The 13,661-nt window shown below is 35.8% G+C and overlaps 1 protein-coding gene across 1 annotated transcript; it reads left to right on the top strand.

The window, feature by feature from the left end:
* The first annotated feature begins 3,307 nt into the window (after positions 1–3,307).
* On the top strand, positions 3,308–5,287 carry LOC125242278. Its single transcript, XM_048151040.1, has 2 exons — positions 3,308–3,323; positions 3,647–5,287. The coding sequence occupies exons 1-2, from the start codon at positions 3,308–3,310 to the stop codon at positions 5,068–5,070; spliced, it is 1,440 nt and encodes a 479-aa protein (XP_048006997.1). The 3' UTR covers positions 5,071–5,287.
* Positions 5,288–13,661: the final 8,374 nt, after the last annotated feature.

Genomic DNA, 13,661 nt, shown 5'->3' on the forward strand with positions numbered 1-13,661 from the left:
GGCGCCGACACGCACGGCTCCGCGCGGTTTGCCCACGACTTACTCGCTATACTAATATGTTTGTTATATCTCACCCGACTATACACGAAGGTTGATGCTTGTTTATTAGTGCTGTGTAGTGCGATTTGGTTTTTTGTGACTTGTTGCTTCTAGGTTAAGAATAAGCTAAAATCCATGCGTACCTGCATTAATTACATTTAAAATTAGACCTCTTATGGATCGGTTAGTACAAACATTTTTATCATAATAAATGTATACCACTAAATAGTTCCTAGCAAATATGCTAAAATCCATTATAAAGTCCTTAAGATTAAAAATGAAGTGGAAGCTCGTATGTATGTATACCTTAAACCTATAATATCTTAATTCATTTTATAAAATTATACTTATACCTACACTACGTACTTAAGTTTCTATTAACTCTACTTATTTTCTATCCAACCGCCATTGAGTAAGTATTCAAGCAAAACACGCCAAACATTTAAAACGAACCAGATACTTAATGCAATGCGCATCGCCCTATAATCGCGGCAACTGCGCACGGGCATAAAGATGCACGTGTTTACGGATCCCGCAGGCCAATATCCACCAGACTGATTGCTTCTTTACTGTTACACGATAAAATTTTACTACACACCCATAAAATGTACCCGGCCCGCGGGACCTAGTAGCTAATATATTTAAAACTGCACTGTAAACTGTAACTAACCTTTATAAAACATTGAACGTTAAACTGAATCGTATAATATAAATCCTCACTGGATGAGTTTTGTAGAATCCATTTTAAAATTAGAAATTAGCTGTTTTATTTCTCCACATTTGCTAACAAAACAAGCAATATACCGAGCTGAGTTTTGACTCACAGACAGACAGACACACACACCGAGCTTATGCCGAGCAACATTTAGATTTTTAGGCAAGGTTTTGACCTTGCCTAAAAATCTAAATGTTGCTGGGCATAAGCTCTGTACAACTATAAGTGGAGTATTACCCTTTGTACCTGCTTTGTAGAGTTAGGTTCTCAAAGTTAATTGTATATTTTTTTATGGTCTATTGGATGCTATAGGTACAATTTACCCGACTTACCCAACATTATCCTTTTTAATTTGGAACGCAAAGTTATGTTTGATTGTACGAAACCGAAAGTACTTCTGACTCCTGTTTAATCTACGATGGGATGTATGCATTTCGTGATTGCGGCAAAACTATGAGGTTGCACTTTATTTGAGTTTGATTTGCTTTGACTTCTTAGGATGAAATTATGCTGTTTTTTTTTCAATGCACCAGAGATAGGTACGACCTCCTCCTCAATTATTTAGAGGCCAACATATCTGATAGGACAACATAATTATCTTTTTATCCATTTGTTAATTTTTATTTGATCTGATCTTGTTATGAGCAGGATCAGCTTAATTTCAAGGCGAGTTCTAGGTTCATTTTAGGAGTTGGTGATTTTACTGAAATAGTGGGTAATAATATTTTACTCAAACTCCATAAATGTGATGTGTAAACTTTTACATTGAATGGTGAATTGAATGGAATTCTACAAGTCATGATAACTATCACAGATTTCATATTTATACAAACGGTACAAAAAGTCAGCGGCTGTTGCACAGCCCGGCGAACCGTTCAAATCGTTTAGTAAACCCCGAATAGGTTGTGTACAAGTGAGGTACAACCATTTTAATCAAATGGAAATGGAACAAAGTGAAAATGTACACCTCAATTATTCCAACGTGCGCGTAGACAAATAACCACGTGTCAACGTGGACCTCTCCAATATTCTGTGAACGGTTAACACTGTTAACAAACATTTTCCATTCTGTGCTGGTATACTAACAAATAACTAGAACGGGTAATGTGATCATGACCATGAAGTATAAATTTAAAATATATTTCAAGTATTCGTCGTGCAATATTAACCGCAAAATTGTAAATTGGAAAGTAAAATGAATGGAAAACTTAACAGACTTGATGAAGTAAAAATAAATGATTGGACATGTGAACTTGTGAAGCGCTACTGGATGGAGTATTTAAAAACTATAAGGATTTTGAAAGAATTGGAAGGCGCCTATTTTTTATGAAACCCCTCTTTGCGGGGTCAAGCGCGATGCAGATAGACATGGCAAAGCTATGACTATTCACATTAAATACTGTATTCTATTAATAACTCACTCTATTGACGAGTACATAAAGCGAGTCAATAAAACAAAGGTTCCACCCGTGGTTCCGTCCGCGCCGCACGCCCCGACTATCTCCAATAAAACACAAATACCTCGCCGATTGAAATGCGGCAGGAGCGAGCTGTTTACTTGATACCGCCGCAGCAGCCAACTTAACGGCGCCCAAGATTGCTTTTTTCAATGTCCACTCACTTGTAAATTGCTATTGCGTAAATTAAAATTGTTATTGGGTTTCGATGTTGAATGCAGCTCATGAAACTTAATTTTGTCTCGTTGGTGAAATAGATACAGGTCGTGTAAATTTTGTGTCGAAACAAGTTTAATCCACCTTCTGAGATAAATAATGTAATTAATTATAATTCAGTAGAATTATTATAATAATTTAGCCGATACTAAAAATATCAATTTTTACCGTCAATTATGTAGTTTCTTTTCATGGTTAGGAGTATCTAATCCATCTTATGTTTAACGTCACTGTGGTTTCTCATTAATAAATAGTTGTATGTATAATTAAATGATGTTGTTAGTCACGAATATTATACGTTAGTTTAAAAAGGGTCGGCATTTTTTTTTATTGCCAGCAGTCCTAAAATATAGACATATGTCCACCGGTTATATATGGTAGGCATGCTCAGTGGATATACATGTAGAACTCAACATCATAGAGTAATAATGGAAAAAATGGATTAGTTACAATTGCCCCCCAGTCGAGAAATGCCCCGCTGTACCTTAAGTTATAATACTCTGTAGGTAACACATTAGGTAATAAATTGTACTTAAATATTTCAAACTTTTTTTATTTTACATACTGCGCCTGTGACTTAAATGTCTGTCTGGCAGTGTTTGATTTTTAAAATGCCTGTAAAATACTCATTAAATAAACATTAGTATTTATTTTTTTGTCACATTATTACCGCACCATTATAGCTTATTACATTATAATCACTATGTAAACGGTAAAATAGCAATTAGTTCTGTCTGACGCGTTAGTAGTGTTTACAGCAAATGAAAGTTAATGAAGTTGGAATTAAAGCGATAACACAAATTAATCAGGAGCCGAGAATAATTGAGGCAATATAAAGAGCGATTCGCGCGAATCGTCCGAAATCGATGGCAATGTAGCTATGGAGCCAACTGTGTGTAAGTAGCATTAATCAGTGGACTTTATTTTGATAATTCATATCGTACCTACTGTAGACAATGTAGACATACTGTGGTTATTTCACTTTTTACGCTGTTTATGTTAAATCGCCACGAAATATTGGTGTTATTTAATTAGTATTACATTTATTAAACGCTCAACTCTTACTTAGGTAATTATTTCTTGAGACAATAGAAATGAGGAGCTATATTCTCGAGTCGAGTTAATTAATAAACTGACTATATCGAAATTGTTCTATGTATTTAAAGAATAGCCAAATAAGAAAACCAATCATTTATAATAGCTAACTTGTGTTTTTCAGTTGGTATCGCGCTCATAGTGATTGTAAACATAAGGGATTGTGTGTCAATAGGAAATAACACCGCACAAAGGAAAAATCCTATAGTTAATTTCAATGAACTGATAGAAGGACTAATTGCAAGAAATGGGGGAAATCATACAATAAATCCAAACGAAGACACGATTATTATCCGAAACCATAAACCACATCATGAACAAGAACCATCAACTGAAAAACCAAAAGGGCAGGAATCGCCTGCAAGTTCGACGGAACCTGCTTTAAATAATAAAAATTCTAAAATCATTTACGTAAACAATTTTCCTTTTGATTCTGATAATGATGGCAAAACAGATGACAGTGACAGCAAAAATGTAGTTCCTTCTTCAGATACCGACAATGTTCGCAAAAATAATGAGCCGCCATCTAATTTATCACCATTAAGAGACAGTAAAAAAACACCGTGGCCTAATAATAAAGAGAGCTCTGAAAATCTGCCAACCAGGCGCGGTATGAGTAAAAATGTAGCAGTGCCTTCTAATATTCGGAACCTGACGGATCATGGTGTGGGGCTTGTTCTTAAAGAAGAAATAGTTTTTGAAATTGAAGACGAGAAGCCACCTGAATATCCAAAGCCTCCCATAAAATTTCGTTTACACACTACAACGACAAAACCGTTGCCAACGTATAAGCCCAATATCAAAGGGAAAAACATTACTACTATTAAATATCTTCCATACTTCTCAGGTTTAAGACATGTCTTGCGTAATAACACAGAAAAACCGAAACTTAAGGGTCCACCCCCTCGCATGAAAATCCAGACACCTCAAAGTAAGCTTCCAATACCAGGTGAATTTATAAACAAAATCAATTTTGAAAGTTTACCACAACCGCCTAAGCATTCCGAGGAAAATATAAAACTGCACACAGAGCTTAATAAATTAAACGAAAAAATTAGCAAACTCCAAGAGATTTTGGAGAAAACTTTAGATAAACAAGATGAACTTGAACGAGAGTCACATAAAAATTTAGAAGAATTGTCTAAGCTGCATGATAAACCGCACACTGATGCTGGTGCCTTAAGAGCACCAATTCCTGATGTAGACCAACCAGATTTTGGAAGAAGCTTGACTAATGAAAGTTTCATACCATTAAGTCATAGTAGTACTCCACATGTTTCAAGACAAGGAATTCCGGAAAACTTTATATTGAGCAAATCCATCGTACCGCCATTATCAGCGCTTGCACAGAATGAAGCTCCGTTGATAGATCCACATATGTTGCAAAGGCAATTGCTGCTACTCAAATTGGCAAATATTGCAAAGATGGATCACGGTATCCACGATGTGCATTTGTTGAGCAAAACGAGGAATAAATCTAAGTATATTTTTCCCGTGCCTGTCTATCGTCGGCGAGTGATCCTAAAACCGATCGCGAAGATTATTTAAACAAAATTGCCTTTGTCTTGGAATGTGAGAACACTCCAACCTATTTGAACGTACATTTGAGCCTCGTGGGATCCGAGGATGTCATCTTTATACTTGCATTACCACAGATAACTACTGGACCACGACTATGTACTCAGCTGCCTATAGCTTGGTAATTAATCATGCTAAGAGGAAATTATTTGTTTTATGAGTTTTTTAATTAGACCACTTGGTAAAACGTGGAGTTTTATTTTACCATTAGGTATGTGCTTACTTATATAAAATAGAAGTGTTTAGGTATGTAAAAAAAAAATAACTTATATTGACCGGGATATAGACCGTGATTACCTTTTCGATTTTTGTCAAGCATATTTCGACGCAGTTGCATGCATCATGATCACGGAAAACGGTTTTTCGTCAAAGCAAAGTATTTCGCGTTAGAATCTGCTTATGACTTTGTGCCGGTGACAATTGAGACAGCGGGGCCTTGGGGTTCTGAGGCTCGCTCCTTTTTCAGGGAATTAGGTTGTCGTTTGTGTCAGAGGGTCTGCGATCCTAGTTCTGGGTCGTATCTGGTCCAACAGGTCTCCATTGTAGTTCAGCGGGGAAACGCAGGGGGAACAATTTTTGAGCCAGGTACGAGCCAGGAAGGGTTATTTTAGATTTAGTTGTGTGTTGTATGTGTTTTTAGGGGTTTTTATTATGACTTGATGTATATGTTAATAACCCACTTGACATAGATACTCGAGGTATATTTGCCTGTGATGTGGTTTTATTTTGTATTTATTTTTTGTTTTATTAGCTTACTTGGTGAAAAATGGATTTAAACTATGTTCTTAGTTATAATATGTGTTCATATTAAGGTAGAATAAGAACTAAAAATTTGTAAAAATACGTTAGGTACAAAATAATTTCAAGAAGTGGAAGCTTATCAGAACATTTGTATGCTAAATATAGTATATTTATAGGCTATACAATAGTCGATCAGTATTTTGATTGATATTCATGAAAGTATAGTTTTGTATTTATAAATTGGCAAGCACTTAACTGTTTACAAGTCCAGCCAGCAAAACGAACTACAACCTGTTGATAAAGTTAGTCATAATTAGAGCGTGTTATTCGGAACCCTGGAGTTGCTAATCAGTCACCGGCAGCTAGTTAGTAAAGTTGTGAATTGAAATACAAAGAAGCTATCCGTTATTCGCAGTCTAACTAGTGAGCAGCGCGCAAACACGATCAAACCGAAGTCCTAACTGCGCTCAAAGATCTAGTTAGCTGCGGATGCCGGAGCCTGCTGTTCACACCAACTCAACCTACACCCACTTTAGAACGATATCCGAATGATATCGCTCTGACATCGTGCGTCTCGCTCATGCCAATATAGCCAAGGGCAACCACGAGCGAAATACACGATATCTAAATGATATCTTTCAGACGCCCTAATGATATCAATATCTAGAATTGGCCTGGTTGTTTGTGCGGCGGCGGCCGTCAATAGCTCGTCCCGCAAGAAAACAATGCGTCTCGGTGTGTAATTCTCTAAACAGCTAACATTAACAGATAAATTAATTAAGCGAGCGCTTGCCTTACTGGCGTAGACTACATGTCGAAACATCAAGGATAGGGTAAGTGTATCAGTGAACGAACACTATAGGTAGCTACAAACTATGCATGATTACTACTTTAACACTTTCGCTACCAAGAACCCGACTGTCGGGTACACCGCTCGTAGAAGCGTAGCCGATTACATGGGTTTCCCCGTATGTAGCGAAAATGTCGTAGCGCCGCGTAGAGCCCGGTTTCGAAAGTGTTAATAAACAACACGTACCTTTTGTTATATCTTATATCCTCTGATGTAAGTGAATGAACCGTGGTGATTCAATCGAACTATATTAATTATTTAAGTACATATTTGCAATAATATGCTGTTATAACACCTAATTGAATAGTTTTAAATTATTAATTTGTGTATGTATGTAAGTTATGGTATTGGAACATACATGGTCTCCAACATAGTGTTGATAGGTTCATTGATTCGAGCAGTTGTAGTAAATTTGACTGATATTTTTAAAGCCATTAAAACATAATTAAAAGGGAAGTTCATTAATTTGAATTCAGCTGTTTAATTACTAGAAAATTATGTTCGTCCATTGGTTAAATATGTTATATATTTTTTATATGTGTCCGTTTCACACGCTCACACACAAAATATGATATTGTGTTAAAGCAGTAAAAATGAAATATAACGGTCTATAACACTTGTCTTTTTTGTTGTGTTGTGTCTCTTTTGGAATTTAAGAAGTAAAATTATTCAAATAAAAAATAACAATTTGAAAATAACAATGCAAAGCAAACTGAAGTGACACGAGTCAGTCTCGCAATTGACCCGTATTTTTGTTAATGTTTTAATGTAGGTACCTACCAGTGACTTTTACCCTACTATCAGATGTTGCAGAGAAGGAGTCTTTGTAGTAGACGAGATTTACCTACTGGTTTTGTTTTGATACAGTCAGCTATAAAGTGAGCGAGTAGTTCAAAGTGTACACTATCTTATTTACTTAATATTCGGAATAGTATTTTAGATAATAATTTCCTTTTTTTCAATAACGACTGTCTTTACTGATACACTCGACGTCAAAAAAATCGCACCTCTCAATCGGTTCCGTTCAAGCGGTTATAACCCTTATATTAAATAAAGAAAAGTATGACTAGTGGCCTTATTTGAAAGGTCATTTAACTGTCTATTGGAAAATGCCATAAAATTCATGACATTTTACACAAAAAATTAAAATTTTCAGGAAAAAGGAACCAACGTGCATTCAGGTTAAAATTAAAAAAAAATCAAACAATAAAAACAACAAATATCGAAAAAGATGACTTTAAACTAAAAAAACCTAGTGTTTCCTCCCTCTGGCCCTTCGTGTAGCTTCCAGGCGATCAGTTATGGACCTGATCAGTGTTACGATCCGTTTTTGAGGAATGTTGTCCCACTCCTCAATAACTGCGGCTTCCAGCTCGTTGAGGGTGGCTGGAGCAGGATCCCGCGACCAAACAAGCCGTTTTAACTCATCCCAGAGATGTTCGATGGGGTCCAGGTCGGGGCTCGTTGCTGGCCACTCCATTACGGTGCATTCCGACCTCATGCAGGGAGTCCCGCACTATCAAGGCAGTATGGCAACGGGCGTTGACGTGCATAAATTGGAAGTCAGGTCCAACAAACTCATCGTACGGGACCACATGTTCTTCCAAGATCTCCATAATGTAAATGCCAGCAGTTAAGGACCCCTCAAAACGACCACAGCCAGTGCGGGAAACGCAGACGTATTACAAGTATTTTTTTTTGTAAATATTTTACATAAAAATAAAATGACGTTAAGTACCGCAAATGTGTATCTTTTTTTCCCATGTTATTTTATTAGTAAACTGACAACCGACTGGCATTAAATTTTCAAATTACATACTATCATGTTACAAATTAAGATACATATGTCCATATGTCTCCTGCATTGCGAAACGACTTTGAACCGAAAGACTTTACTCTGAACCGAAAGTACAATTCAAATTCAATAACTTGTTACAGTTTTGATCTTTTTTTGATACGACCAAGCACATTGAAGCATGAGAAATGAATTGGAAACTATGCATCAGATGCTCTGATTTGACACCATGACAACCGTCTGGGTCGGTTGCTCCAAACCGTCTGTTACCGAATTTAGCGTTCGTTACATTTTTTGTATAGGAATTTCCATAGACTTTTGCTGCGTGACGTTGATGAGTCTGTAACTGTGGTTGAAGTAACTGGCCCTTAGTGTCAAAACCAGTTCAAATCCGTAGCAAGTTATAAAATGAGAATCTGGCTCCTTAATCCTTTAACGGGAGCTAATACGTAGCTCTCGAGCCGGGGCCGGGAGTACATGCGGACGGGTTCGGTCGAACGTCGGAAACTTTTCCTCTGTTAATGCGTGCTCCTTGTACCGTGCCGTTTTAAGGTAGATTAGCCCCCATGATTGTTTATTTGTTTCTATATTGTTAGCTAGATCGATGCAGAAAAATAACAGGAGCTACTAAGCCGAGTGATCATGGCCCTCATTAACAAAGGACTGAAAAAAGAGAGGAGATATATGTAAGGTGCATTAGGGTAATTCCGAATTACAGAAATGCTCGGGTAATTTCTAAAGGGGAATCTTGATATGATGAAAATGGTGATTTTTATGCGACTTTCGAAATTAGACGACTTTCGTAATTACCCTAATGCACCTTAGATACCTATTGCAGCTTTTTCAGTTAGAAGACTTATGAGTACTGTAAACAATGTTTACATAATTATATCCAAATAGAACTAAATGTTTTAATTAAGTAATGCTGCTATCTCAGATTAATTAAGTTTTAAGAAGCCGAAGCGTCTGCAAAAGATGTAATAAGATTTATTCTAAGTTTAATATTTACAATTCAAATAACAGACAAAAGTTCTCTGCCGATATTGGCAGTTTGCACAAAAGGTATAGTTAAAGTCGAAGACGGTCCTTAAAGCATTAGGTATAAACTGTACTTGTTTGTCTCTTTCCCTTAATTTTAGAAAATGCGTTCACGTGTGAAGTTTCAGCTTGTTATGCCCGTTACGAGACCGAGCGACCGGCCGCGCAGCCGATGTAAAAAAAAAAGTCCATTCGTCTGGTGCTACTTTGTGCAGGGGACTTACGATACCGCTGCGACCTATGTAATATGTATCTCTAATAGAATATGGATACCTTCAACACATTTAAGTGTAAAAATGTGAAAGATTGATAATTATGATGATCTTTTAAAAACTAAATTGCACAGTAAATGAAATGCGTTCACGTGTGAAGTTTCAGCTTGTTAAGAGGTTGTGTCATACTGACGTGTGACGCTAAACCTAAGTGAACTCCAATCTCATTTAGTAGTTTACGTAATAATTATGGCAAACAGGTGAAAGTTATGCATTTCAAATTATTGTTTATAGTTTTCTACATGACTTCTGAGTACTTTTTACGTATTGTTTAGCCTGGAAATGTGTTTAAAGTGGAAATTAAAAGACAGCGGTGAAAGGCGCCATTTCGTGAGTAGATTCTATTACTGTGGTATACCACGGTAATAGTTAAAGTAGTGATATTAGTTCTTTTTGCTTTATTTTAAGTATATGTGATCAGTTATATAATGTCTTACAGTTATTTCAATCTTGATCTATTCACGCTATCAAAGAACTATTTACGCGGTATGAAAATTATTCAACAAAACCTTAATTTTTAGCAAAAACTTCATGACTGATTTCGTAGTTTCTATGAAAACCGTTAATTTGTCAATTTTTTAAACATTGACATAAAGTCTGATGCTTACTTACCAGTTATGTAAGCTTGGTTTAAATATAAGGTTGCAATATTTTATTTTGATTTGTAATGAAAATACATCTGTATGACTTTGTTTTTATGGGTCGGAATTAGATTTTATAATACTCCAATTTATGCCTATTACCGATGGTACGATCAGATAATCCTCGGTAATAGAATATATAAGAATCTATTACCGATCCATGCAATATTTGTTTGGGTCGGTAATGGGTTCCTATAGAAGTATCTATTACCGAGCGACATATTAGTCTTGTATCAAAATATAACATTTAGTGTACCGTAAGTACAGATTTCTTAGGTGAAACTGAGTCTTCTGTGGGTATTCATAAAGGAAGATAGTATAGGTATATGTATTTGTCATAATTTGTATATTCAACCGTCGGTATTAAGCTCCGAATTTTGAGATGGGTTTCTATTTACCGATGGCAGAAAAACACTGTCATTCATACCCTCGGTAATGAAATCTCAATTCGCGTTAATAGAACTGCAACCTGTTCATTACCACGGTAATAGAAAATTTAGGTATGTTGGCTTCAATAATCATTTTATGACATATAATAAACTAAAATGATCCTAAAACTCTTCAAAACTAATAGTTCAATAAATACTCTTCCATAAAAAAAATATTTGTGGTCGTTAATGAGCTTTGATACCCTTAATTTTTTGGTATCTTTTGAAATCTGCTTAATTACCACGTTATTAGGCGCCATTACCTTATGCCCGTTACGAGACCGAGCAACCGGCTACGCACCCGCGCAGTCAATGTAAAAAAAAAACAAAAACAAAGTAACAACTTCTTTCGTCTGGGGCTACCCTGCAGGAACAGCGGAACTTATGAGACCGCTTCGACGTCGGTACGTATCTCTAATAGGGTGTGGATTACCTTCAACCCCTTCTTTCATTCTAACATTGAAAGATTGATATGAATGATTTTTATATATTTAACATTTATTGCAAAGTAAAAAAAATAAGGCATATCTCTACCAGCTAACCTTTGAAGCTGATTGTGTTAAAGCTTAACAAATTCATGAATTTGAATTCAGCAGAGCAATTAACATTTGCTACGCTAGTTTTATACCTATTTGTTCCAGACAATTTAAAACAATAATGAAGTTCTTATAATCGCCGTGAAACTCAAAATAAATATTTCCTTATGTTGCTCTAAGAAAGTTATACAAATCCAATTTATTTCCCATTTCCTCACTTCATGAAAACTTAAATATGCTCGCTAGGTAAACCACTTTGAAAGCAATCCTTTGATCGCGGTTATCTCTTTATATGCAAAAATATATCAAATACTTTAGGGTACTTTAAACAAAACTCTGTTGGTTGGTATTACTGAATTCTGCATAATATACTTAACATCCGCAATAGTTAGGGGAAGTAAAATGGTGGATCTTAAACTTTAAAACTCATTCAATGACTGATTTGATCTCTAGAAACCATGCTGTAACGGAAGACATTTTATAATAAAATAAGCTAATTTATTTCAGATTGTTACATTTTATAATGACATTTGCAGAAGCATTTTCTAAATACCTTTTTTCTTTTTTAAATATAAAAGTATTTTGGGAGAAACAATTATTACCACTTCTTTAGAGGGTAGAAAAAAAAACATTGTCAATATTTGAAATAAAGCGATATCGTCCTATCTACTCCAAATTGCAAATTCTTTGATATTCACAAAGCAACCTGCATTACAACAAATTTCAGAGTTTATTTTCTTTGCACAAACGAGGTCTTATCTTAAACATGGATCGAATTGTTTCTTATCAATTCCATAAGGAAATCTGGTTCGCTCCAAAAGCCAATGCGAAATAACTTTCTGATTTCATAATTGTATGATTTTGTTTTCATTCGTTCGCCCTTCTCGCTCACACCAATACATCGATGAAAAAGAATGAGTGAAATGTACGTGCGCTTGTAGCAACATTAAATCATTTAGAAGTTAAAATATACGGTCGAATTAGCCTTCAGGTTAATAAGAATTCAATCGTTACAGGCGTTCCTAATCCAGATAGCGACGGAGGAGAGTAGTCGTTGCCTTCACTATCGGATCGACAAGACAAAAAGCACCGGTGCTCTTGCTATGGAACTACTTATCGATATATTACCTACTGCTGAAATATTCAGTCAGTCAGTCAGTCTTAATAAGAAGAAGCTGATTATACACTAGGAGGGCCCATAAAAACTATATCTTATGCATAATTTCATTGACCTACATATTACTTTTCATTGACAACATTATGCACCTGCACTGAATTTCTTAAAGAAGTTATAGTATAATCATGATTTTATAATCTAATTAAACGTGAAGATTAAACAATAGTCCCGAGTCCACTCAAATATATAATTTATACAGTAGAGTCCGGTTAGTATTACGACTCCGCATGTACCCAACGTCCAGCCGCTTACAATAACCGAATAACGGAAGCACAGGTATTTGTTTGATTTTCATATGTGATATTATGAAAGTACATCAGTTTATTACGACTCCGGTTTTAACGACCAACCGCTTTTTACGACGTAATTTTACGCAAATTCCGTCCGTCAAGTCCGGTTACAACGACGAGCGACAACGTTTTTACTAGTAAGTTGAGGAAACAAAGCTATTTCCGCCCCAAGCATGACCCCCTGCTTTGCCTACAAGTAGCAAGATGAGATTGTGGCCATGTGACTTTTTGGAGCGTTGGTTTTAATAATTTTAACAATTGGTTCGCCTCGGGTCTAATCTTATAAGCTAAATAGAACCCACTTTTTATTTTTCGATTGCGTATAAACTAGTTTTACATAATTAAAAAAATCGATTGTCATATTAGTTACGTAAATCGAGGTTCAAGGAATGCGACTATTTATTATTACGATATACGACAGTAATTTGCCGGTGATGAGCAAGCACGCATACTAAAAAATTACATATCTTTAAACCGAAATGAAATTCGTTTTGTACGGCGTTCAGTTAGTATGACGTAATCTCAGCGGTCCCTTGGGCGTCGTTATAACCGGACTCTACTGTATATTTTAAATTATATTTTTAAAATAAAGGGAAAATTAAGATCTTGGTTTTCTTACGTAAATCCTTGTATTACTAGTGTCTCTGGGAGCTGTACACCTCCGCGACATGCTTAGAAAACGCATAACTGACAAATATTTAGTTCTTAAAGTGATTATCACAGTAAAGTCACGACAGTTTTGAGCGCCATAATATACACTATGGGCACTCAAGTCCTTTATGGCGTCTTTTGC

Source organism: Leguminivora glycinivorella, chromosome 2 (assembly GCF_023078275.1).
Source record: "Leguminivora glycinivorella isolate SPB_JAAS2020 chromosome 2, LegGlyc_1.1, whole genome shotgun sequence".
In the NCBI taxonomy this organism is placed as follows: Eukaryota; Metazoa; Arthropoda; class Insecta; order Lepidoptera; family Tortricidae; genus Leguminivora; species Leguminivora glycinivorella.